Genomic DNA, 27312 nt, shown 5'->3' on the forward strand with positions numbered 1-27312 from the left:
TTTATTCTAAAAGCATTTATTTTTGCAATTACCCCATTTCACAAGAACTTCCTCTTCCTTCAGACCAACATAGGGAACAATTATACAAGGAACGAGGATAATGATTAACAACAGGCAAAAACTATCTCCAAAGACGATTTCACGATTCTTGTGAGATGTCTTCGGGTCGGCTATTCTTGAAATTGCATGGCTGGTTCTGTCATTAGCGCCTTGGCTATGCTGTATGGCTGTGCTAGGTGAATGATTCCCCTATTACAAGTATGTTTACTATCAAATTCACTTCGTAAAGGTTATATTACGGTGAAAGTCTTGCATGGTGTACCTTTAAGCATTTAAGTTATTTTGCATGAAAGCTGGAATTCTAAATATTTTAATTCAAAAGTGTGTTTGTGGGTGTGTTGGAGTGATTACCTAAAAATATATTTTATGGATTTTTTGTACAGTGCTGTGTGATGACAAACATTATACATAAAACCAATATTTAAGCTTAGCCTAATGGCGTACTAGACTAAGACCGGTGCTTCACATCCATAAAGGCGGTTGATTCGGGCAATATCCCAGCTGCTCATTTGGGTGGCCCTCCCAATCGCCACATTGGCATCGGGGATGGGGACAATGGTGGGCTGCCTGTTGCGGGAGAAAGCATACCTGAAAAAAAGAATAAAGAGAGCATGCTGATTACTGTTGCGGGAGAAAGCATACCTGAAAAAAAGAATAAAGAGAGCATGCTGATTACTGCAGTGTTTCTTTTTCCCATTGTCTTAGATCAGCATTATGAACACAAAACATAAATTATCCATAATATAAATTTGAGTGCACTCTATGGTATATGGTTTCTCTTTCTCTCTCTCTCTCTCTCTCTCTCTATTTCTCTCTCTCTATTTCTCTCTCTCTGTCTGTGCACATCTCTCATCTTCACATCTCTGTATGTGCATTGCTACTCTGTCAGAACATGGAATCATGTAATCGTGCCCTGTGTGTGTGTGTGTGTGTGTGTGTGTGTGGGAGAGAGTCAGCTACAGTAGATGTCATATGTCCATATGCCAGTGTTGGTGTTGAACAAGATGTGTGGAACTCAGAACTGACCTTGAGTAATGCATGACTGACCTTGAGTAATGCATGACTGAACCGTAGTCATAGGGGGTGTCCATGTTATTGGTCTTAATCTTTTTGAAGTTCCTTTTTTTTCCTGGGGAAAAACTTTTTTAAGTAAGTAATGAACCTGTAAAATGTCCTATGAACAGGTTTTAATACAAATCATATATATATATACAGTAATACAGTAATAATTATAATAGTAATAAGAAAATGCCTGGCAAGAGTCAAAAGTGTTTTCCAGAATGTAAAGAAAAACATATGGCAGTAGATCAAATATATGGGAAATAGATACGGAACTATTTTGCTGTTAAATAATTCGGGGGGCGGGGGCAGACTACCTCAAGCAGCAGGTCTTGCTCACCTCGCTTGATATTGGGGGGGGGGGGGGGGCAGACTACCTCAAGCAGCAGGTCTTTCTCACCTCGCTACCTCAAGCAGCAGGTCTTGCTCACCTTGCTTGATGTTTTCGTAGAGAATACGGACATGCATGTCACGGTCACTGCGTGCCTGTTCATGGTGGAAGCCCAGGGCGTGCAGAAGCTCATGCTGGATCACCTGGTGGTACACACACCCTCGTCGCGCCAGGGACACGATCTGCCGCCTACCTCTACGCCCCACGTAGGACCAGCACCTGCAGTTTTCAGGATTAAATTAATCAAATTTTTGGCTAATGTCACAGATAACTTCATTGAAAATCTAAAGGTAACATTTTAGTACTGTTCTGTTACTTATTGGGTATGATACCCTCTTTTGGACTTGATGTACAAGTAGTCTCTATCCTTGGAGCGACGTCTTTTGCGTGGTCGGAAGCGGACACAGGTGGCATTGGCAAAAGAGTTCATGGCCTTGACAATAATGGCCTTCTCACGAGAGGCTGTAGAGAAGAATGGTAAAGAAAACATATCTACCAAGCTAAAAATACAAAATAAATTAGATAAAATACACCAACATTAGTTGCTTAAATTATGATTCAGCTGCATATCAGTACCATGTAACCACCATGGGTTATTCCAACAATGCTCAAACAAACATTAGAAACATTAGCAAAATCACCATACATCATCGTTTCCCAACCTTGAGGTCGCATGAAATTCAAATGGGGTCGCCTGAGATACTGGGTGTCTTACGATTGACCAGTACATTACATTAAAATATACATACATTACATAAAAAATATGAAAACCCCCATGTAATCAGATCTTTCATTACAATCTGGCTACATCAAAATAAACCTAGATAGCCCACATTACAGTAGATGCTTGATTGACGTAATCATGCTTGATCAACATTCCAAGCAAAGTAGCAAAACAACCACAGACGCAAAGATAGCCAAGCGAATTAGCTTGCTAGGACATTTGGGGAAATTCAAAGTCCCACTCTCGACTGGGTGTTATAACAGAGATGTTGTGAATAATTGGGGTCGCCAACATTTTGTGACATCAAAATAGGGTCACCTGCCAGAAAAGGTTGGGAACCCCTGCCATATAGAACATTGCACAAATAGTTTGATTATTTTGAGTACTCACAAATAATCCTTCAACATCAGTTCCAAAAGCCCACAGAAAAGATGTAATAAAAGATGATCCTTACAGTACTGGCTGGAGATGACGTACGGCACATAGACGCGGCCGTCCTTGGAGCGATACCATTTGCAGTTGCGGTGACGGCGGGATGTACAGGGGGCAGCATTCTGGAATCCTGTGTCCACTGCAATATCACCCTCTATGATCTCTGGATCATCCAACTCTTGCCCTGAAACAATAAATAATTCATAGCCCTACATATAGACTTACAATCCACAGTGTTTCATAATGTTCCTCCGAAAGTGGATGCTCTGCTTACGCAAATTCAAATCTCTACCTGCACCTCTTGCAATGATGAGTTCAAATATGCTGTGCGTGAGCTTACCAGTGACAGAACACTATGCAGCCTTCTTTTGCCAGTTATACACTGGATGGGTCAAACGTACTACTGTAGTTATCCATTGGAAAAAAATCAGATTGTCTATGGCTGCCAGTGACCCTTGGTGTTGATATAGCCAGACATTATCTGCCTCCGCCACCAATGCCTATCTCACATAATTTCAAAACAAGTATAAGGAGGTTGCAAGTAATTAGTTGTGATAGTTGTGATAGGTCTCCCCTAGAGGCAATTTTGTGCCGCTCTAATTTAGAGTAAGAGGGTTTTTTTCCTGAGGTGCAACACTTCTTTACCTGCATTCTTGTTGGCCCTTTCAATCAGAGCAGACACTGTGTACTTCTCCTCCTCAGGGATATCGTCTAAAGCACAACATGACACATTCATTAAAAAGAATAACACATTACATTAATATACTAGCACAAAACTTTTGCACTAGTACACATTTTATATTATATATATTAATATACTAGCACACATTTTGCTACATTGTTAAGATCTTAGCCTTAAGTGACATAATTATTGTTTGTGTGTTGTTTTTATCTCAACATATGTAAAGTTTCTGCATGTGCTTTTTAACCAACTCTCCAGAAAGAATTATAATGTATTTTTATAAAGCGCCCAAATACTATATAAGGTAGAAATTGTTCAGTGCAAGGCTCTATAGGCTAAAGAGTTCAGAATTGTAGGCTATCTAAATATAAGGTCATTCACGCAATCCTGATTCATTCAATTACTTGAACAAGCCAAGACTGTCATTTAGGAAATCATTTCCTCAATACCTTTCTCTTCTTAAATCATCATTGAATTAAAGAAAACAACTCACCAATTGGGCTACTCCCTTCAAAATCCTCTGATTTTGACTGAAATTACAAAATTCATTATATACATATGACAATACATCTTAGTAAAAGAAAAACGCTTCAGGATGTTTTTCTCAGATGGGGTCATGAAGTTCAATTAGTTGTTTGATATCAGTCACCAAGAAACACACACACACACACACACACACACACACACACACACACACTCACACACACAGACACACACACACACGATATCATAAAATTAAGCTTAAGCTAAAATGAAGCTAAAATGTATCCTATCAGCTTCCTGCAATCGGAGGGAAAACCTGATGCTAAAACAGGACTGGATCATATCTGACTCATGAGTTTCATCAGGCTCAGATCTGCTCCTATGGATACAGTACATCAGAATAGATGAATAGATTAGGCTCCTTACCACTTCATACTGACACTGGACTGTGTTTAGCGTCCCCAGGAGAAGGACAAGCAGAATAACACCCGAGGTGTCCATGACCAGTCCCCAATGAACTGTTTCAGTCCCGTAGACAGGATGAATCTCAGGTTTATATGGCTGAAGAATGCAGAAGCACAGTTTCTTAAGAACACAGTGTGGCAAACCAGGTCAGTTAAAAAATGACAGTTGACAAGGTTTAATTGAGGGCAACAGGGAAGTTGCATTGTTGCTTGATTTGAATTATTTTACTTGCAACATTTCCCCCTTTTGATTTCTCTCTTTGCCTTTTAATCAGTAAAACGGTTGTCCTTTCATGTGGTACAAATGGTCAAACAATAATAAATACTTGATAAAATGAATAAGCATTCATTCATATTGGGACCTCGTTAGTCTACCTAACAAGTGTAGTGGAAGTAAACAGAGACCAACGAGAGATATAATTCTATGTAAAAAACAGTTGTCATAGAATCAAACATGAAGCATATTTCCTTTACTGCTTTTCCAGTGATGACATAAACAATCAACAGACAAATTGCTCATGGTTTTTGGTTTGATTGGCAGCTGAGCAACTGGGTGGAGAACCAGATTGAAATCTTCATGTAAACCCCCAACAGAAGGAGCTACCCTGTCTTCACATGTTCTGAAGGTTCATAGGCAACTTTTTCATTGTCACTTTCTTTTGCCTGATAAGAAAAAACATTATCAATATAGAACAGCAAACACAAATTTTATGTGTATTTTATGTGACATTTTATGTGTATTTTGAAAAATAGAATCCACCATGTGAATGGCACATTTGTAAAGCTTGTTCACTCTGATATCGTTCTCACTCATCTCAGTGGCCTGGCCAAACTCCATGTCATTGTTGGGGATGGGCACCTTGGTTGGCCTCCTGTTCTTAGAGAAGGCGAATCTGAAAATAATCAAGGGCACGCAGGCCAAATTCACTCATTTAAAAAATTACAATATATCTTAAAGCAACACCAAAGAGTTTTTTGTAACTTAAAATAATGTTTGCAAAATCGTTTCAGTGGTTCATTAACTTGTAACAGGGTGAACGGCACTTCTGCATTCGCTTCGCGGCCCTCTATCGGCTATAACTGCACTATGTAAGTTTGTCAGATCGGGTAGCAGATCTGTAGTTCGATGGAATGAGACATAAGAAACTACAAATTTGACTTGCATCTGATGTCGCAATACATCATACTTTCATAAATTATGCCACATATTCACCCTTGTCTGTGGACATTGTTATTTGCAAAGCCGGTGCTGACCAATATGGGATTTTGAAGGCCGATACCGATTTTGACATTTAAGTTTTTTAAAAAACTGATAACCAATTTATCAGCGGATAGTCATTTTTAACCAACACAATGTAAAAATGTTCTCCCATTTCAAGGTTCTAATCAAGGTGGGGCATTATGTATTTGAATAGGCCTAACTATCTAGTTTCCTAATGAAGGCTCTTCATATACAGTAATATATTTTTTAAGAAATAAAAGAGTGTATAGAATAGAAAGAATAGTAAGAATAAAATAGGTATTTGTTCTGTGACAACCACATTGCCACAAACTACAGTACATTGTGAGCAGTTTACTGTATACTTAATGACTCCATTTTTGCAAGCAAAACATTTTACAAGTATGATCAATTACTTTACTTTACTTTAGCCTTTGTAGACTAAACCATGCTCTTCCTTACTTGAAACACCTTTTTTGAAATGCAAGAAATTGAAAACTGAAATTAGGGAGTAGTCTATGGGTGTTTGGGAATGAACGTGAGTTCAAATGCTCACTTTTATTTGTGGTCTTTATGCAACATTTTACAAATCACTGACAGGCCCACCAAATACTGTGAGCAAGTCAACAGCAGAAAAACCTATTTAGCAAAGCATAAATGTCCCAGCCCGGTGTTTAGGAGGCACCATAGACAGGTATCTATCTTCCATTCGTAATGGTTCAAATTTCATGTATGTCGCCGATACGTCTGTGTCTAACCAATGTGTTGCATCTGGAATGCAAGGAATTTGATTCATAATTCAGATCTTCATTAGACAAGGGAGTATGTATTTTTGCACTTAAATATAATGGATGACAAATGAAGCAAATGTCTAATGATAAAGGAAACATGAGTTTAAACTATTGATTTCACTCTGCCAAACTTTATTGGTTTAAACATGAAAGCTAACAAAACTGTCTCGTTAGAAGGGTACACAATCAGATCAGATCATCAATCAGACAACTTTTTTTTTCATTTATGCAATTGAGCGGGAAAGCCACTTCTTTTGAGTTGCGGTCTAGGGTCTTCATATTGTCAGCCACAACCCGACTTATTCTGAAAAAAAGCAGCCAAACAAAATGTATTAATTTCCTGAAAGTACACTTCACAAACTGTCCTGCGGACATCAATACATGTCAGAATACAGTACAGTAATACAGTAATTAACAAAAAAAAAATATAATAATATCATATATTTTTTATTATCATAATTTAATTTATCATTTTTAAGCTCATTAGGCAGTACTGTGCAGTGACAAAGGTGACATGCTGTACAGCAGTAAGGCTATAGAGTGAGCAATGGTGCTACATACTGCATCCATAGAGGCGTTTGTACAGCAGCAGGCTATGGAGTGAGCAATGGTGCTACATACTGCATCCATAGAGGCGTTGGACCCGCAGGATGTCCATGCGGCTCATCTGGGTGGCTCTCCCGATCTGCACATTGGCGTTGGGAATGGGGACAATGGTGGGCTGCCGGTTTGCGGAGAAGGCATACCTGAAAAGCAGAAGATACATCTATGTCACCAAGTCAAGCATTTACTGCAGTGTTTGACATTTTATTTCCTTACATGTGATGTGACCAGAAAAAAATATTAATGATTCTCTCCCTCTCTCTCTCTATCTGTTTGTGTGTATGAGTGTGTGTGTGTGTGTGTGTGTGTGTGGTGTGTGCATGTGTAAGTACGGTGCAGTACGGTGGCCGTCAGGGGCAAACGACGTGCAACTAATGACAACAGATGCAAATCAACAAAACACGTGCAAATAGATAAAACACAACCAACTTAAGAAAACATCTGCATCTTCATTTGACAACACGTGCACATAATTTAGAAAACGCGCTGCAACTTCAGACAACATAAAAAAAATAATGGATGTCCAACGATTTCTCCCCCCTGGACATGTTTTGGATTTTGACTGCTCGATATGTCATTTTAGTGCGGTGTGCGGGTGATAGCGAGAAGTTTTAGAAAAGTCCTGTGCAGCCACAAATTCCAATGTTCCGCGACAGCACTCCGACTCCACTGCGCCCACCCTAACCCCACAGAAGCGCACTTGACATCATTAGCCTATTTCAGTATAGCCAAAGAAAATTACTTTTCTGATCGTCAAAACCACACCAGAGATGTTTGGCTTTAAATATAGCACATAGAGGTGAAGGTCAGAGCAATCATGGTTGGAAAATTTGCTTGTAGCTTTGCGCCAGTTGGCAAATCCTCCACTGGTCAAAGAATTCTTTCCCTCGGCATGACGGAACCCCTTTTCTTTAGCTTTACAGCACACAAAACACAGCACATAGTCCTTATCCGACACATAATGTAGCCATTGCCACTTTGAGTACCAGCCTGGCTGAAAAGATCGTTCAAAAGTTTCTGTCCCGAACCTCCTTCCAGGATAACTGAAGTCGCTTGGCTGACAGGGCTTTTCGAATCCTTCTATAACGTTAACGTTAGTGCTAGATGCTATGATGGTGCTGCTAACGTTAGCCGAGTTGCTTGCTAACGTTATTTCAGAGTCAGACTCTGGCTCTTCAGCTGCTCCAACACAGTTTGCCTCGGTGGTGGACAAGGAAACGTCAAGTACAACATCAGATGAAATTGCTAATTATTGCCACATTACTATGGCGGATCAAAAAATCGTGTATCCTTTTCTGCGACATATTCTTTTCTACTAACGTTCCAGTCAACTAGCCTCAGCCTGCTCACGTTGATCTCTATAACTGTTCATTTTTAGTAGCCTATATTCAAACCTATCCATAACCCTTTTTTGCTATTTGACTCATCATTTCACATACAAAAATATAAATTTAGTAATTATTTAAAAATATATATAATATTTTTTTTAAATCTATCTCCTGCCAGCAGGGGGTGCTGCAGCACCCTCAGCACCCCCCTTCCCGCGCCCTTGCAGAGCACCTTTACGTAGGAGATGATGGTCATTAGACAGTATTTGTTTAAAGTGAATAGGTTTATGTTTTGAGATGCATTTAAGAACATTTGCTTAGAACAATGAAAATATGAGTTCATGAAAGCTTCTAAGCTTCATAGTTTAATGCTATGTGAATACAAATCCAACATATTTTCTTTATTTTTTACTAAATCTGAAATGCAGTTCAAGTGGAAGTAAAAATTAATGATCTATGGTGCTATGGTAAATGACTTCATGTACTGTAGCTGAATGAATATGTCTGGAACAATGTATGCATTTGAAAATCCACATTTCTTGGTAGAATAAACAGTCGTGAGAAGCCATTTACACATGTTTTGTTGTAGGCTACACTTTTCAATCCCATCACAGATTGGGACAAATGCTACAGAGGCACGCTCACACCCGGGCTTGGTGGTAACACATGCATCTCAGAACTGACCTTCCGTAATGCATGACGGAGCCGTAGTCATAGGGGGTGCCCAGGTTGTTGGTGTTAATCTTGTTGAAGGCGTATGCCAGTCCTGTGGAAGACCAATGTTTAGTGAGCCGTGAACAGATAGATAGATAGATAGATAGATAGATACTTTATTGATCCCCAGGGGAAATTCAAGAACAGACAATGTGCCATTTATAAACTACCTGTAATAAAATCCATTTTGTTAAGCATTCATTGTCATGTTGTGTAGAAAGGCGGTACACCGCGGAAATCTACTAACTACATTATTCTAGTTAAATGTTACACTATATTTCATTTTCTAGCACATTCCAATATCTCATGCAGCCAGGTAGTGATAACAAAACTACTAGTAACAGCAATAATAACAACAGCTGTCAGTGACTGTAGACTCCCACTCATATTTCTCAGAACATGGGGAAACCCAGCACTCAGGATAATCATGTAGGAGGTCCAAGATTTTGCTGACTCTCTTCCTTGTCTGAAAGTAGGACCAGTAGTTCTTAAGTTATGTGTGCAGACACACACACACACACACACAGAGAGAGAGAGAGAGAGAGAGAGAGAGAGAGACGGGGAAAGACAGGTGGACCCAATTGCAATACCCTAGACCCAGGGTTTCCGTTGTCTGGTAATTGCCGGACATTGGCCGAAAAAAAAATGAAATGACAAAATTAAATCTCTCCGGTCAAATTGTCCGATTGAAATTGGCTAATAAACCCGCCCCCCTAACACAATGAATTTGAGAATAAGCCTAAAATGTAGGCCCAAAGATTGTTAAGGAGGAGCAAGATACTTCGTCGTAGTTCATGTCTATGGGCGCGAAATGGGGATCGAATCCTGTCTGCATAAAGAGGCGTGTCGATGACGTATTGACGAGCGTAAGTTGCAACCTTTCTTTTACTGTCTATGGTTGCAACCGGCCAACAGCAGCGGCATAAATAACCAGCGCACACATGATATAAGGTTGATTTTCTCCAGACTGGATTGCTCAAAAATGCTAAAAATGTACCTGAAATGTTCAGAAGGGTTTGAGGATCATGAAAATGTGCCCGAAATTCACATTCCTAACTCTATAGAACCAAGACCTTAGCACATGTGGTGAAATTCTGAGCTATGCCCATAGACTTCAATGGAGCAGTCGCTGCCTCTGCTCTGCATAAAGGGGGATTTTGCCCCCCCCCCCCTCGTGCGATCCGGGTTCCCGGAAGTGGCTCCTGATGAAATATCTTGCTCTGCCTTAACAATCTTTGGTAGGCCTATACTAAAGCAAGAATACACCATCCTTTGGCTATCTTTTAAAGGAACAGGCTCTACCGTTACCATATGCTGCATTTCAAATAAAGTGCACGTTTAAAATGTCTGTTATAAACAACAAACGAATGAGTGAGACGGTTCAAAAATGGCCAGGCCCAGGCAGACTAGCCGTAAAAGCTTTTTTCAGAGGCCAGACGCAATGGATGATGGTAAATCGGTAACGCCTGAAGCCTCAGATGTCCGGTCAGCTTCACCCCCACCAGAGAAAAAGCCAAAGTGTCAGGCGTATCGGTCAGAATCAGTGAAGTGGAGGTGTAGGGGGTGCGGCCGTACCAAGACACTTGTCATTTTCCGTGTAGACAGACCCATGGCTACACTGGACATGCAACTGTGTTCTGTTCCCAGAGCATGCTTTCCCTGTCTATGAACGCGGATAATTTGCGGCACAATAGAATGTTATCATGGAACCGCAGACAAAAAGAAAAAGAAACTAAACATTTTCCAGATTTAGTGTTTAGTGTATTTAGTGTTATCAAATAAAGAGGCGTAGCATTAGGGGGTAGTGGTGTGAGCGCTCATTCAATGTGTGTGCGCATCTGCGCAAGTTAAACTGTTGAACCACTGGAAATAACGTGGTAGCAGCAACAAACAACATATTTAATACAACGAACAAAGCGGATTCTTGCTGTACATGAAAACAGCATAGAAACTGGCTAGATCTTTAAATTAATTGACACAAGTTAAGCATGTTTAAATTAGGCTAATGAACATGTTGCATTCTACACAGCCTGATTGTGTCATTCTTTAAGCTATAGCCTGCCTGTCTTCAGTGTTCCTCAACTTGACTAATTAAGAAGCGATAGGATATTTGACCGGCATATCATCAAAATGTCTGGACCAGTGACCGGCACCACTTTTTTCAAGCGGAAATGCTGCCTAGACATCTGAAATGGGGGTGAGGGTACAACAAAACATTTAATACAGTATATGCAAACTAAGCCAGAGGGTAAAACACATAGTAGGTTTAAATAGAAGGTGGTGGTAGCGCAGTGGCTAGCTGGTCTAGCATGCAGTAGCCTGGCCCTCGTAATATAATTGACATGTGTAAGTCACTTTAGATAAAAAAAGTGCCTGCTAAATTAATAAATATAAATGAAGAAATGTAAAAGACAAATCAATGAATCATTTTGTGCGGATGCAGCAACAGTCTTGCTCACCTCTGACGATGTTCTGGTAATAAATATAGACGTGTTGGTCACGGTCACTGCGGCACTGCTCGTGGTTGAAGCCCAGGGCGTGCAGGAGCTCATGCTGAATCACCATGTGGTACACACACCCCCGTCGATCCAGGGACAAAATCTGTTCTCCACCTCTACGCCCCACGAAGGACCAGCACCTGCACCATCAACACGACCATCAGTGGGAAACAACAGACTTTCCTTTCAATTATTCAAAATGCAAGAATCAAAAATCATTGCAATGCTATTTTTCTGATGCGGAAACAATGTACTGTACAGTATATTGCACCACATTTGGGAACTCTTAGATTAAAAGGTCACTTATGAAGACTGAGGATGTTTTTTTTCCTTCATTACTGATTTGTCTTGTGAACTCAAAATAAAAATTCTCGATTGAAGTTGATGGAAAATCTAAATTCACCAAGTTGTGCATTATTGTGACATTTGCTGCGTATTAGGCACAGTACCCTGAGCGTGACTGGATGTGCACATAGTCTCTCTCCCTTGTGCGTCGTCGGAAGCGGATACAGGTGGACTGGGCAAAAGACTGCAGGCCCCTCTCAATGGTGGCTCTTTCACGGGACGCTTTAAGGAAGAACGGCAAAGATAAAGATAAAGATAAAGATGAAGATAAAGAAGAGACACCATAGATAAAGATTAAGTCAAAGTCAAAGTCAAAGTCAAAGTCAAAGTCAGCTTTATTGTCAATTTCTTCACATGTTCCAGACATACAAAGAGATCGAAATTACGTTTCTCACTATCCCACGGTGAAGACAAGACATATTTTACCAATTTAGGTCCACAGACAAACATAACATTCAAGTAACAAAAAAGTAAGTAAATAAGTAAATAAGAGGGCACATATAATAATGAAAAAATAAGAGCAGCAAAATGTGGTTGAAATTGTGCATAGACAGTCAATAAAAATACTAGTGCAAATTCAGGCCAATAAAAGGCTTGGGTAGTTCTGTTTGACCTAAGTAAGAAGAAAGTGGCATAGTGGTGCAAGTTATGTAAGAGCAGCAGAAGTGTTGTGTTTTCAGGACAACAACACCAGTTGTAAAGTGTACAAGTGTGCAAGTGTGCAAGTGTGCAAGTGGAGTAGTGCAGGCGGCCATTTTTGGGTCCAATGTCCAGGATGTTATGTAGCTGAGGGTGGAGGGGGGAGAGGAGGGAGAGAGTTCAGCATCCTTACGGCTTGGTGTATGAAGCTGTTGGTGAGTCTGGTAGTGCGGGAGCGCAGGCTTCTGTACCTCTTCCCAGAGGGCAGTAGATCAAACAGATTGTGAGCGGGGTGACTTGCATCACTCACAATTTTGGTCGCCTTGCGGGTGAGGTGGGTGGTGTAAATGTCCTTCAGGGAGGGGAGTGAAGCACCAATAATCCTTCCAGCTGTGTTCACTATGCGCTGCAGGGCTTTCCTGTTGTATTCAGTGCAGCTTCCGCCCCACACAGCGATACAGCTGGAGAGGATGCTCTCGATGGTGCCTCGGTAGAATGTGGTCATGATGGCTGGTGGAGCACTTGCTCGCCTGAGTTTCCGCAGGAAGTACAGGCGGCGCTGAGCTCTCTTCGCCAGTGATGCAGTGTTGGTGGTCCAGGAGAGGTCTTCACTGATGTGCACCCCCAGGAATTTGGTGCTGCTCGCTCTCTCCACCACAGCACCGTCGATGGTCAGTGGCAGGTGTTGGGTGTGACCTCTCCGGAAGTCAACAACAATCTCTTTGGTCTTGCTGACGTTCAGCAGGAGGTTGTTGTCCCTGCACCACGTGGTCAGATGGTCGACCTCCAACCTGTATTGAGTCTCGTCGCCCTTGGTGATGAGACCCACCAGAGTTGTGTCGTCAGCAAATTTCACTATGTGATTGTTGCTGTAGGTTGCAGTGCAGTCATGCGTCAGCAGGGTGAAGAGCAGCGGACTGAGCACGCAGCCTTGGGGGGCCCCTGTGCTCAGTGTGATGCTGCTTGAGGTATTGTTGCCAACACGTACTACTTGGGGCCTCTGACAGAGGAAGTCCAGTAGCCAGTTGCAGAGGTAGGTACTGAGTCCCAGTTTGTCAAGTTTGCAGATGAGTTGTTGTGGTATTATGGTGTTGAATGCAGAACTGAAGTCTATAAACAGCAATCTCACATATGAGTCTCTTTTTTCCAGGTGGGTGAGGGCTGGGTGGAGGGCAGAGCAGATTGCATCCTCTGTAGACCGCTTGGCTCGGTATGCAAACTGGAAGGGGTCCAGGGTGGGGGGGAGAATGGCTTTGATATGTGACATGACAAGCCGCTCAAAGCACTTCATGATGATGGGTGTCAGTGCCACAGGGCGGTAGTCATTGAAGCAGGATGGAGCAGTTTTCTTCGGCACAGGTATGATGGTGGCAGCTTTGAAACATGATGGGACGATGGCTTGCTTCAGGGAAGTGTTAAAGATGTCTGTGAAGACATCCTTAAGCTCCCCTGCACAGTCCTTCAGCGCACGACCTGGGATGTTGTCTGGACCTGTTGCCTTACGGGTGTTGATAGCAGCAAGTGTCCTCTTCACGCTGTCGGCAGAGAGGCACAGGGGCTGCTCATGTAGAGGGGGATGGGTCTTCTGTGGGCAGGTGCTGTTTTGTGCTTCAAAGCGAGCAAAGAAGCGGTTCAGGTTGTTGAGCAGAGGGATGTTGCTCTCACAGCTCTGTGGCGCGGGCTTGTAGTCCGTGAGGGCCTGAATGCCCTGCCATAGGCTTTGTGCGTTCCTGCTGTCTTTGAAGTGGGTGGTTATCTTGTGAGTGTATTCCTTTTTTGCTTCCTTAAGCTAAATCTGACAAAAAATGTTTGTGATTAGAATCACTAACTGTACCTTTAATGGTGCCCTGCCACACAAAACCGTTTTTTTAACATGTTAGGTCCATAATATGTGTTTGTGCTATGTCGTGAATGTGAAAATAAACAGCTACATCCTCTGTCAGCTTTAGCCACTGAAAAGAAATAAGCAGAGAAATTAGGCCAATTGCAAAAGCTCTTCAGATTGACGTGGAATTGATGAGCTCATTACTATTCATGAGCTCGCCCAGTTGAGACCGCGCCCACAAAATTCGTTTAGCTCTGTGACAGTTTTCGTAGGCCTATGCAAGGATGGCTGAATGTCAACGGACTTGTGCGCTATGCATGAATAGAACTTCAACAATGCATTTTGCCCAAGAACCCAGACTTGAGGATCAAATGACCTTAGTTTATTTTTTGGAGCAATGCTACAGGCTTTGCAAAAAGGTTGCTGTTGAAGCCTGGAGCAGTAGGCTACCATCGCAGCAGTCTACGATCAGTGCCCGTAGTAAAACGTTATTGTCAACTCAAGGAAGGGGTTTAATGAATTCGCTAGCCTAGCAGGTTTTATTTATGCACATTTGGACAATGCTAGCACTCGCTAGCCAAGCTAAGTTCATGCCATGAAGCTAAAATTAGTTGATAATGGCTGTCATGTTATGGACGAAACCTACTAGCTGGTAGCCAATCAGAGTCAAGCAGCTTAGCTCGTTGAATATTAATGAGAACTGGCGCAAATCGAGCTGAGTCTTCATGCAGGCTTTAAATACCACGCTAGAATGGCTTGAAACAAGGTAACCAAGGCATGTTATTAGGGTTGCCACCTGTCCAGGATTTTCCTGATTGTCCCGGATTTGTCCCGGTCTGTCCAGGAAAATTAAAATTAAAATCCTGGACACTGAATGACACTACACCTTACATTGCTACATTTGGTTATTCTTACAGACTGAAAAATTACATTATTTGTTTTTATTCCACATAAGCAAAAAAGCAGAACCTAATTATGTATTCCCCCTTTTTTCTCAATACTGCCCCCAGGTGTCCACAACTAAAAACTGTTGAAAATATAACAAAATAATAAAGGTCTGTTATTAAATAAAGCAATTAACTAAACAAATAACTAGAAATTGTCATTCTTACTAATTTTAGCTATACAATTGTCGCTTAGAATGACGGTTTTTATCTTGGGTTAGATGTGCGAAAGGCGCCGTTGCTTACAAACAAAAAGGTCGATTGGATGGTCAAAATGTCCAGGATTTTTGTCAGACACAGGTGGCAACCCTACATGTTATCCACATAAAATGTTACAGTGTCCATGGTAGAACTTCAGACATTACCACAAAGTAATGAAATACGTGTGGCAGGGCATCTTTTAAATAAATGTAATATCTGTCCAATAAAAGATGACCCTTACAGAATCACTAACTGTACCTCTAAACAAATGTAATATCTGTCCAATAAAAGATGACCCTTACAGAATCACTAACTGTACCTCTAAATAAATGTAATATCTGTCCAATGAAAGATGACCCTTACAGAATCACTAACTGTACCTCTAAACAAATGTAATATCTGTCCAATGAAAGATGACCCTTACAGTACTGGTTAGAGATGTAGTAAGGCACATAGACTAAGCCGTCCCGGGCACGAGGCCACTTGCAGCCATGCGAGGTGCAGGGGTCAGCGTTCTGGAACCCAGTGTACACTGCGATATCACCCTCTGTGATCTCTGGGTCATCAAGCGCTTGCCCTGAAATTGAAATAAATAAAACAGAATTATTTAAACAAGCAATTAAGTAAACATACAAGTAATTTAAGACATACAGGAGATTTAATATAGTTGTTAGGCTTATGTGTAGTTAAAATGGTAATGGAACTGATTCTTTTGGTTATATAGTACAGTATCATATATGTTTAATTCTACCTTAATAATCATGAGTGACCTGTAGTTAGAGGGGTTTTTTTCTGAGGTGCAACACTTTCTTACCTGCATTCTTGCTGGCCCTTTCAATCAGACCAGACACGGTGTACTTCTCCTCCTCAGGGATATCGTCTAAATCATAAAATTACACTATTATTTACAGCAGATTTAATGTAATATAGTCTACTTGTTAGGCCTATGTGTGGTCAAAATGGTCTTGGACTTTGGGCTCCTTTTACATAATATTTAGGTTATAAATATTGATATGTGATGTTTAGTTCTATATCCCGATAATCAGTAATGTATAATGAGAGGATTTCTTTTGAGACATGCAACTATTCTTTACCTTCCTTCTTGTCAGTAGCCCTTTCAATCAGATTGGACACTATGTTATCCTCCTCTGAGAACTTGTCTAAAGTTAAAAATAGCATTAACATTATAACTATTCAATACAGAGTATACAGTCATGCAAGACTTATCCACTTTGTTACAACTCACCTCTTCTCAAACCAAGAGGGCCACCTTCTTCAACATCCTCAGATTTTGCCTGGAAAAAGACGTTACAGACAATGCATATGACAATATAAAAACCAGGATATTTCTCAGACTTGGACATAAAATTCCATGGACCGTTTTATATCAGTCACCAAAAAAGTTCAGTCTTAGTATTCTGAAACAGGACAGAAGCACCCAGACCAGGGCCAGATCTGCTCCTCTCTCTGAGGTCTGACTTTTCCCTGCTCTATGGATACATCAGGATAGATTACCTCTTCATACTGGCACTGGACTGTGTTGAGTGTCCCCAGGAGAAGGACAAGCAGAATGACAGCAGAGGTGTCCATGACCAGTCCCCAGTAAGCTGTTTCTGTCACTTAGACGGGATAAATTCAGGTTTATATGGCTGAAGAATGCAGAAGCACAGTTTCTGAAAAAGACACTGTTGCAAACCAGGCTAACCAAGTTAAAAAAATGACTTTTGCGTACCGCATAGCTTAGGTAAAAAAAACAGGGAAGTTGCATTGTTGCATGATTATTAAGCAATAAGCCCTGATAGGCCATAAGCATGTCGTGCAGCAATAATATAATACTAAGTAAATTAATGTAATGAATACACATTGAATAGGTAACAGAAAGGAACTGTGAACACACAACATAGCTTTGTGGTGTGTGTAGAGTTGCATAGAAGTGATAATAAATTAGGTTGATTATGGCAGTCAAAGTCAAAATCTTCGTAGGGAAACCACTCTCAGAGGATTGTGTGGTAGGAGCAGGCTCCACTCAGGCTCTTCTTTGTAGTGCTGGGCCAAACGTATAACTGATCAGAAAGGAGAAAACAGGCCGCACTTTGCATACACAATTTTTTATTTCACAGACGCTGCATCGTATGATGTTATGTTGCTGATTGTGGGCCTAATTCAATGAAACACCAAGAAGGAGAAGGAGAAGAAGCTTAATAACCCAAGTGAAATGTTCTTGATGGCTGTTCTGGTGGTGATGTTGTTTGTTCCTGGTTTGGTTCTTTTCTCTGGCTTGGCTTTGCTTAGAGCCCACATCAACGGGGCATAAGCACAGGTGTGAAACCTATTTGTTGCGCACAGAAACTGCTTTGTTGGTGATTTAGAGTTGTCTCTAAACTACATTGTGAGCAGTTTATACTTAATGACTCTCCATTTATGCACGCAAAACATTTTACAAGTATGATCAATTACTTTACTTTACTTTAGCCTTTGTAGACTAAACCATGCTTTTCCTTACTTGAAACACCTTTGTTGAAAAATAAAAGAAATTGAAGACTGAAATTAGGGAGTTGTCTCTAGTGGGTGTTTGGGAATGAATGCTCACATTTATTTCGTGTAGACATTTTGTGGTCTTAATGCAACATTTTACAAAACATTGACAGGGCCACCAAGCACTGTGAGCAAGTCAACAGCAGAAAAACCTATTTAGCAAGCAGAAATGTCCCAGCCCGGTGTTTAGGAGGCACCGTAGACAGGTATCTATCTTCCATTCGTAATGGTTCAAATTTCATATATTTCCATCAAATAGACTCATGATAGCCTACAGTAGGTTACATGTCTATTTTTCTGTATGTCACCGATACGTCTGTGTCTACTGTAAACCAATGTGTTGCATCTGGAATGCAAGGAATTTGATTCATAATTCAGATCTTCATGAGACAAGGGAGTATGTATTTTTGCCCTTAAATATAATGGATGACAAATGAAGCAAATGTCTAATGATAAAGGAAACATGAGTTTAAACTATTGATTTCACTCTGCCAAACTTTATTGGTTTAAACATGAAAGCTAACAAAACAGTCTCGTTAGAAGGGTACACAATCAGACAATTTCTTTTTTTTTTCATTTATGCAATTGAGCGGGAAAGCCACTTCTTTTGAGTTGCGGTCTAGGTCTTCATGTTGTCAGCCACAACCCAACTTATTCTAAAAAAAGCAGCCAAACAAAATGTATTAATTTCCTGAAAGTACACTTCACAAACTGTCCTGCGGACATCAATACATGTCAGAATACTGTACAGTAATACAGTAATTAACAAAAAAATATAATATAATAATATCATATATTTTTTATTATCATAATTTATCATTTTTAAGCTCATTAGGCAGTACTGTGCAGTGACAGAGGTGACACATATGCCGTACAGCAGCAGGCTATGGAGTGAGCAATGGTGCTACATACTGCATCCATAGAGGCGTTTGTACAGCAGTAAGGCTATGGAGTGAGCAATGGTGCTACATACTGCATCCATAGAGGTTTTTGGACAGCAGTAAGGCTATGGAGTGAGCAATGGTGCTACATACTGCATCCATAGAGGCGTTTGACAGGCTATGGAGTGAGCAATGGTGCTACATACTGCATCCATAGAGGCGTTGGACAGGCTATGGAGTGAGCAATGGTGCTACATACTGCATCCATAGAGGCGTTGGACCCGCAGGATGTCCATGCGGCTCATCTTGGTGGCTCTTCCGATCTGCACATTGGCGTTGGGAATGGGGACAATGGTGGGCTGCCGGTTTGCGGAGAAGGCATACCTGAAAAGCAGAAGATACATCTATGTCACCAAGTCAAGCATTTACTGCAGTGTTTGACATTTTATTTCCTTACATGTGATGTGACCAGAAAAATGTATTAATGATTCTCTCCCTCTCTCTATCTGTTTGTGTGTGTGTGTGTGTGTGTGTGTGTGTGTGTGTGTGTGTGTGTGTGTGTGTGTGTGTGTGTGTGTTTGTGTGTGTGATAGCGAGAGTGTGTGTGTGTGTGTGTGTGTGTGTGTGTGTGTGTGTGTGTGTGTGTGTGTGTGTGTGTGTTTGCAACTCAGAACTGACCTTCCGTAATGCATGACGGAACCGTAGTCATAGGGGGTGCCCAGGTTGTTGGTGTCAATCTTGTTGAAGTTGTACTCCAGTCCTGTAGAAGACCAATGTTTAGTGAGCCGTGAACACACAATGTGCCATTTATAGACTACCTGCAATAAAATCCATTTTGTTAAGCATTCATTGCCATGTTGTGTACAAAGGCGGTCCACAACAATAATAATAACAGCTGTCAGGGACTGCAGAGCTTCACTCAGATTTCTCAATGTTAAAGAAAGAGGGGGGAAATCCAGCACCCAGGATAATCATATGGAGGTCCAAGATATTGCTGACCCTTTTGTCTTAAAGTAGGATCAGTAGTTCTTAAGTTATGTGTGCGGACACACACACCCACAGATGGAGAAAGACAGATGGACCCAATTACAATACCCGAGACCCTGAAATGGGGGTGAGGGTACAACAAAAAATAAATAGAGAATATATAGAGACTGAGCCAGAGGTTAAAGCACATAGGTTTAAATAAGGAGGTGGTGGTAGCGCAGTGGTTAAGTAGCTGGTCTAGCATGCAGTAGCCTGGCCCTTGTAATATAATTGACATAATAAGTCGCTTTAGATAAAAAAAAAAAAGTGCCAGCTAAATGAATAAATATAAATGATGAAATGTAAAAGTCATTGAATCATTCTGTGCGGATGCAGCAGCAGGTCTTGCTCACCCCTGGCGATGTTCTGGTAGAGAATACGAACATGCATGTCACGGTCACTGCGGGTCTGCTCGTGGTTGAAGCCCAGGGCGTGCAGAAGCTCATGCTGGATCACCTGGTGGTACACACACCCTCGTCGAGCCAGAGATACAATCTGTTCTCCACCTCTACGCCCCACGTAGGACCAGCACCTGCACCATCAACATGACCCTCAGTGGGAAACAACAGACTTTCCTTTCAATTATTCAAAATGCAAAAATCAAAAATTATTGCAATGTTATTTTTTCTGACATGGAAACAATGCGTATTGCACCACATTTGGGAACTCTTTGATTAAAAGGTCACTTATGAGAAACGGACCTACTGTATGGACTGTTTGAGGATGGTCTTATTCTGGATTTTTCCTTCATTACTGATTTTTCTGGTTTCTATTTTTTAATTCCTCAAAGTCTTTATAAAGCAATCAAATTCTTGATTGAAGTTGATGGAAAATCTAAATTCACCAAGTTGTGCATTATTGTGACATTTGCTGCGTATAAGGCACAGTACCCTGAGCGTGACTGGATGTGCACATAGTCTCTCTCCCTTGTGCGTCGTCGGAAGCGGATACAGGTGGACTGGGCAAAAGACTGCAGGCCTCTCTCAATGGTGGCTCTTTCACGGGACGCTTTAAGGAGGAACGCCAAAGAAGAGACAAAAAAATTGTGATTGAATTGATTAGAAAAATTGATTAGAATCACTAACTGTACCTCTAAACAAATCTAATATCTGTCCAATGAAAGATTACCCTTACAGAATCACTAACTGTACCTCTAAACAAATCTAGTATCTGTCCAATGAAAGATGACTCTTACAGAATCACTAACTGTACCTCTAAACAAATGTAATATCTGTCCAATGAAAGATGACCCTTACAGAATCACTAACTGCGCCTTTAAACAAATGTAATATCTGTCCAATGACCCTTACAGAATCACTAACTGTACCTCTAAATAAATCTAATAACTGTCCAATGAAAGATGACCCTTACAGAATCACTAACTGTACCTCTAAACAAATGTAATATCTGTCCAATGAAAGATGACCCTTACAGAATCACTAACTGTACCTCTAAACAAATGTAATATCTGTCCAATGAAAGATGACCCTTACAGAATCACTAACTGTACCTCTAAACAAATGTAATATCTGTCCAATGAAAGATGACCCTTACAGTACTGGTTGGAGATGTAGTAAGGCACGTAGACTAAGCCGTCCCGGGCACGAGGCCACTTGCAGCCACGCGAGGTGCAGGGGTCAGCGTTCTGGAACCCAGTGTACACTGCGATATCACCCTCTGTGATCTCTGGGTCATCAAGCGCTTGCCCTGAAATAAATAAAACAGAATTATTTAAACAAGCAATTAAGTAAGCACACAACTAATTTAAGAGATACATACAGGAAATGTAATATAGTCTACGTGTTGTTAGTTGTTAGGCCTATGTGCAGTTAAAATGGTAATGGAACTGATGTTTCTCATGTTTAAAGACAAAATTCTTTGGGTTATACATTATATGATGTTTAATTCTACCTTGATAATCATGAGTGATGTGTAGTTAGAGGGTTTTTTTTCTGAGGTGCAACACTTTCTTTACCTGCATTCTTGTTGGCCCTTTCAATCAGAGCAGACACTGTGTACTTCTCTTCTGCAAGGATATTGTCTGAAGCATAAAATTATACTTAAAATTATACTAGATTTAATGTAATATAGTCTATTTGTTAGGCCTACAGTATGTGTGGTCAAAATGGCCATGGACCTTGGACTCCTTTTACTTATGATATTTAGGTTATGTGCTGATATGTGATGTTTAGTTCTATCCCGATAATCAGTAATGTATGAGAGGATTTCTTTTAAGACATGCAACTCTTCCTTACCTTCCTTCTTGTCAGCAGCCCTTTCAATCAGATTGGACACTATGTTATCCTCCTCTGAGAAATTGTCTAAAGTTTAAAATAGCATTAGCATTATAATAATTCAATACAGACTATACAATCATGCAAGATTTTCTTACAACAAAACCTTCACTGTAGCAGTTAAATGACACAGATTACACATCTGCGCATATTCCCACCCCTTCTTAAAATGCTACAGGGCCTTAAAAATGTTTAAAATGCTATACAGTACATTATGCTTACATGCAGGGTCCTAAAAGGTTATAGATTAAAAGACAGTTATTAATGCCACTTCTATCAGACAGAATAAATGTCCTTGATTTCCTATTGCCTTTTAAACCATCAGTTTAAAAGTTCATTAGCTCATAGTATGAAATGTAAAGAAAATAGTGAACTCACCAAGTGGGTCACCTTCTTCAACATCCTCTGACTTGAAATAAAAAAATATATAGACCCTTTCAACAAGGTAAACAAAAACAATGCTTGAACATTCTATTTGGGCCCCAATCTACTTCCTCTGCATTAAGATAACATATGGAATGTTAAAAAGAAAGTGTTGTGGGGCCAACTAAGATGCTGATAATGGAACTCTCTTGAAAGGGTCTATAAAGAGGTTGGACATAAAATTCCATGGACCGTTTTCAGTCATCATTCACCAAAAAGTTAAGCCGTAGTATTCTGAAACAGAAGCACCCAGACCAGGGCCAGATCTGCTCCTCTCTCTGAGGTCTGACTTTTCCCTACTCTATGGATACATCAGGATAGATTACCTCTTCATACTGACACTGGACAGTGTTCAGTGTCCCCAGGAGAACGACAAGCAGAATGACAGCAGAGGTGTCCATGACCAGTCCCCAGTAAGCTGTTTATGTCACTTAGACAGGATGAATTCAGGTTTATATGGCTGAAGAATACAGAAGCACAATTTCTGAAGAAGACAGTGTTGCAAACCAGGCTAGGTCAAAAAGGACCTTTGCGTACCGCATAGATTTAGTAAAAAAACCTAACAGGGAAGTTGCGTTGTTGCATGATTATTAAGCAATAACTCCTGAGAGGCCATAAGCATTTTTTAAGTATATTTTTGGGCTTTTTATGCCTTTTAATGAGGACAGGAAGCGAGTTGGAGAGAGATTTAGGGTGGGATCCGAAAAGGACCACGGGGTGGGAATTGAACCCGGGTCACCGGCGTACAGTGCAGGTGCCCAGCCAGTCGCGCTACGGCCGGGGCCACACATTGGATTGATTACATCAATCTAATTTATTAACACCACTAACCACTCGGTGAGTTGCACAGTTCTGAAAACAAGCTTTAAGGGTTGTTTTAGGACATGTTTGAGTATGCCTGTTGGCAGCCACTCTGAGTAGTCAAAGGCGATTCAAAACGAGTCAGAAAAGTTGAGACAGGACCAATCGTCAAAATGTCGGTGTCCACCACTCTAGTTCATCCAAAACAAACCAGAAAAGGAACTCAAAGTGCTAAATACCGGAATTTTCCTTTAAAGTGTGTGTCATCATGCAATGCATTGTCCAATTCTGGCAGTCAAAGTCAAAATCTTCGTAGGGAAACCACTCTCAGAGGATTGTGTGGTAGGAGCAGGCTCCACTCAGGCTCTTCTTTGTAGTGCTGGGCCAAACGTATAACTGATCAGAAAGGAGAAAAACAGTCCGCACTTTGCACACAAAATGTTTTATTACACAAATGCATTTTGGTGTAGTGCCTTCTTCAGTGTGCTGCTCCACCACTCTTAAATACCCACACCCAAACATACACCCGGATAATCAACCAATGGCAATACAGTGTTGTTCAATACAACAATTAATCAGTCCATCACTTACTAGTTTCAACACATTATAAACAGGATTGCATCATACACAGGCGATCTCTCAAATTGGATGCTCTTTTGTAGGAACCGCTTTTGAAGATCACCGCTGTGGATCTTCAAAAACATGGCCAACATGCCTGGTGTAGTTATATCTCACTGCATCAACTCTGTCACGTCTTTCTTTCAAAATACCAGACAGTAACTTCAAGTGCTTTAATTGTGTAGTAGGCAATTGCATGCTCACAGAGAAATCTGTTACACATCCATACACACATAGGACTTTTGGTAACACTTTACTTGACAGGTGAGTTCATAACACATTCATAGCAGCTGTCATAAACTGCACATAAAGCATTCATGACTGTTTCATGAGACATGACTCAACATTCATACCAAACCTTTCATGAATGTGGAAGACAGAACGACGAGAGCTTGTCAAAATAAAAGTCGCAAAGCAGCATTGCTGTTTTTGGTCCAAATCTCTTACCTGATCATGTCACATCTGAGTCAATGGGCTACTCCAGTGCTAAAAAGACAGAACATGGTCAAGCAAATAATTTTTGTTTCATAAAAATATATTTGTTTTATGATGTAACCTTTGCAGATGATTTCTCATCTTTTGCTACTGGGAGTGTCCAACCGTTCCAGGTTACACAAATACGGGTCAGCTGAATGTAGGCTAGTTTACCTCCCAGTGTTAAACTCAGTGATTACAAATACTTCCCAACTTGTATAGTAAAGTGACATTCGATGTAGACTTCATAAGATATTCATAAAATATTTACAAAGATACACAAATACGATGTTGGACTTTTATTTTGACAAGTTGTTGTTGTTCTGTCTTCCACATTCATGAAAGGTTTGGTATGAATGTTGAGTCGTGTCTCATGAAACAGTCATGAATGCTTCATGTGCAGTTTATGACAGCTGCTATGAATGTGCTATGAACTCACTCATCAAGTAAAGTGTTACCGGACTTTTAAAGTAAAAGGCAGAATCGCTTGCTTATCCACATTTGTTGTGTATTAATGTCAATTGAAAACCAGAATTTACAAACATAAGTATGCCATTAGAAAGAATGAGGAAAGGTCGTCAGTTGCAAGACATTTCAACACTGCAGGCCAGGTTTTACAATTTCTTTAAGTTAAATTCCGTTCATTGACACTTACTGTGTATCTACATGTTGTCTGATTAAACATCATCAGTGTAAAATTCATATTCAGAGTTGCAAGACATTTCAACACTGCAGGCCAGGTTTTCATAATATTCCTCCGAAAGTGGATGCTCTGCTTCCACAAACTCAAATCTCAAATGGTGAGCTCAAAGATGCTGTGTGTGAGCTTACCAGTGACAGAACACTATTAAAAGAATAAGGCATAACATTAACATACCGTCACAACTTCACATTTTGCTACATTGTTAAGATCTTAGCCATAAGTGACACCTCTGTGTGTTGTTTTTGACTCAACAAATGTAAAGTTTCTCCAGAAAGAATTATAATGTACTTTTATAAAGCTCCCAAATTAGGTAAAAATTATTGAATAGGTGAAAGAGTTTGCTATATAAGGTCATTCACCCAATCCTGACTCAGTTATTTACTTCCCTAGTGTTTCAGTCACATGGACAGGATGAAGGTTTATATGGCTAAAGAATGCAGAAGCACAGTTTCTCAAGAAGACATTGTGGCAAATGAGGGATGTGTTTCCCGTAAAACTATGAAGGTTAGCTTTTTACTAACATGGTAGGCTACAATGCATGATGTAGACTGATGATACTGTGTGCAGGCAGCATATGACAGTTACGTCGAATCCAGGTTGAAGTAGAGACTTTGACTATAATATTCTGCTCTGTCTATGTGATACACAGGACTACGCAGTATACCCACTTCAAAAGCATCACCATCTCAGTATACCCACTTAAATAGGCAAAGATTTATATTAACATGTGGGGTTGATCAAAGTATAGCCACTACAGCTAACTAGACTACATCATAGTATACCCACTACAGCTAACTAGACTACACCACTGCTACAGACTACTTGGGGTCATGTTGTAGCCTGAATGGACTTTTTTTTGTTTGAGTTATTGTTGGTGCCCTTATCAAGGGCTTGAGTGTTGTTTGGGTATGTTGCTGATAAGATCATAAATGGCCACAGCAATGATGAGGAATGACTGAAGAAGTTATGATATTGCATGGTATGATGATTTGTTGCTGATTGTGGGCCTAATTCAACGAAACACCGAAGAAGGAAGGTGCCTGCTTAATAACCCAAGTGAAATGTTCTTGGTGGCTGTTCTGGTGGTGATGTTGTTTGTTCCTGGTTTGGTTCTTTTCTCTGGCTTTGCTTTGCTCAGAGCCCACATCAATTGAGCCTTCTGGAAGTTGTGGACCTATGTGAAGGAGAGTGCCTTAACGCCAGTGAAATGCTCTTGAAGACCGTTCTGTTGCCGCTGTGTGAAATCCCCTACCAATATAACATCTCTCCTGTGTATATTTGAATTTGAAATTGTTTACCTATTACGTCTATCTATTGTGCAGAGCCTATTATCCCCATTATCAGTGTTAATGCCAAAGGCTGCATATTAACACCATGCCAGTGTTAATGCCAAAGGCTGCATATTAACACCATGCCAGTGTTAATGCCAAAGGCTGCATATTAACACCATGCCAGTGTTAATGCCAAAGGCTGCATATTAACACCATGTCAGTGTTAATGCCAAAGGCTGCATATTAACACCATGTCAGTGTTAATGCCAAAGGCTGCATATTAACACCATGCCAGTGTTAATGCCAAAGGCTGCATATTAACACCATGTCAGTGTTAATGCCAAAGGCTGCATATTAACACCATGTCAGTGTTAATGCCAAAGGCTGCATATTAACACCATGCCAGTGTTAATGCCAAAGGCTGCATATTAACACCATGCCAGTGTTAATGCCAAAGGCTGCATATTAACACCATGCCAGTGTTAATGCCAAAGGCTGCATATTAACACCATGTCAGTGTTAATGCCAAAGGCTGCATATTAACACCATGCCAGTGTTAATGCCAAAGGCTGCATATTAACACCATGCCAGTGTTAATGCCAAAGGCTGCATATTAACACCATGTCAGTGTTAATGCCAAAGGCTGCATATTAACACCATGCCAGTGTTAATGCCAAAGGCTGCATATTAACACCATGTCAGTGTTAATGCCAAAGGCTGCATATTAACACCATGTCAGTGTTAATGCCAAAGGCTGCATATTAACACCATGCCAGTGTTAATGCCAAAGGCTGCATATTAACACCATGCCAGTGTTAATGCCAAAGGCTGCATATTAATTGCTTAAAAGTGTACACATTGTATTGTTATTTGCAGGTGTGTGA

At 40.6% G+C, this 27312-nt stretch overlaps 3 protein-coding genes across 7 annotated transcripts in view; all 3 read right to left on the bottom strand.

The window, feature by feature from the left end:
* Window positions 1–22977, bottom strand: LOC121682417 (low choriolytic enzyme-like). Of its 2 annotated transcripts, none has more exons than XM_042062556.1 (8): window positions 22888–22977; window positions 3842–3878; window positions 3312–3377; window positions 2689–2850; window positions 1843–1972; window positions 1551–1729; window positions 1087–1189; window positions 1–648 (listed from the first exon to the last, which is right to left on the bottom strand). In XM_042062556.1, the coding sequence occupies exons 1-8, from the start codon at window positions 22960–22962 to the stop codon at window positions 504–506; spliced, it is 897 nt and encodes a 298-aa protein (XP_041918490.1). In that variant the 5' UTR covers window positions 22963–22977; the 3' UTR covers window positions 1–503. The 2 variants fall into 2 exon arrangements, with proteins under 2 accessions (XP_041918490.1, XP_041918489.1); XM_042062555.1 differs by lacking the exon at window positions 22888–22977 and adding an exon at window positions 4258–4372.
* LOC121682414 (low choriolytic enzyme-like) lies at window positions 6411–17074 on the bottom strand. Of its 2 annotated transcripts, XM_042062549.1 has the most exons (10): window positions 16918–17074; window positions 16649–16697; window positions 16497–16562; window positions 16217–16282; window positions 15827–15979; window positions 11898–12015; window positions 11410–11588; window positions 8921–9002; window positions 6927–7051; window positions 6411–6609 (listed from the first exon to the last, which is right to left on the bottom strand). In XM_042062549.1, the coding sequence occupies exons 1-10, from the start codon at window positions 16990–16992 to the stop codon at window positions 6605–6607; spliced, it is 918 nt and encodes a 305-aa protein (XP_041918483.1). In that variant the 5' UTR covers window positions 16993–17074; the 3' UTR covers window positions 6411–6604. The 2 variants fall into 2 exon arrangements, with proteins under 2 accessions (XP_041918483.1, XP_041918482.1); XM_042062548.1 differs by lacking the exon at window positions 6411–6609 and having other exon boundaries at window positions 6919–7051.
* LOC121682415 (high choriolytic enzyme 1-like) overlaps window positions 18415–27312 on the bottom strand; it is a 20914-nt gene continuing 12016 nt past the window's right edge. The window contains exons 2-10 of one of the 3 annotated variants that reach the window (XM_042062554.1): window positions 22517–22550; window positions 22100–22165; window positions 21820–21885; window positions 21399–21551; window positions 20735–20852; window positions 20198–20376; window positions 19497–19578; window positions 19078–19202; window positions 18415–18593 (exon numbers count right to left, since the gene is read on the bottom strand). In XM_042062554.1, coding sequence (XP_041918488.1) covers window positions 18589–18593; window positions 19078–19202; window positions 19497–19578; window positions 20198–20376; window positions 20735–20852; window positions 21399–21551; window positions 21820–21885; window positions 22100–22165; window positions 22517–22550 — 828 coding nt within the window. In that variant the 3' untranslated portion in view covers window positions 18415–18588. Of the gene's footprint in view, window positions 18594–19069; window positions 19203–19496; window positions 19579–20197; window positions 20377–20734; window positions 20853–21398; window positions 21552–21819; window positions 21886–22099; window positions 22166–22516; window positions 22551–27312 lie in introns of those variants that run through there. The other 2 variants (XM_042062551.1, XM_042062553.1) reach the window with 2 other exon arrangements.

This window comes from Alosa sapidissima, chromosome 14, assembly GCF_018492685.1.
Source record: "Alosa sapidissima isolate fAloSap1 chromosome 14, fAloSap1.pri, whole genome shotgun sequence".
NCBI classification, from domain to species: domain Eukaryota; kingdom Metazoa; phylum Chordata; class Actinopteri; order Clupeiformes; family Clupeidae; genus Alosa; species Alosa sapidissima.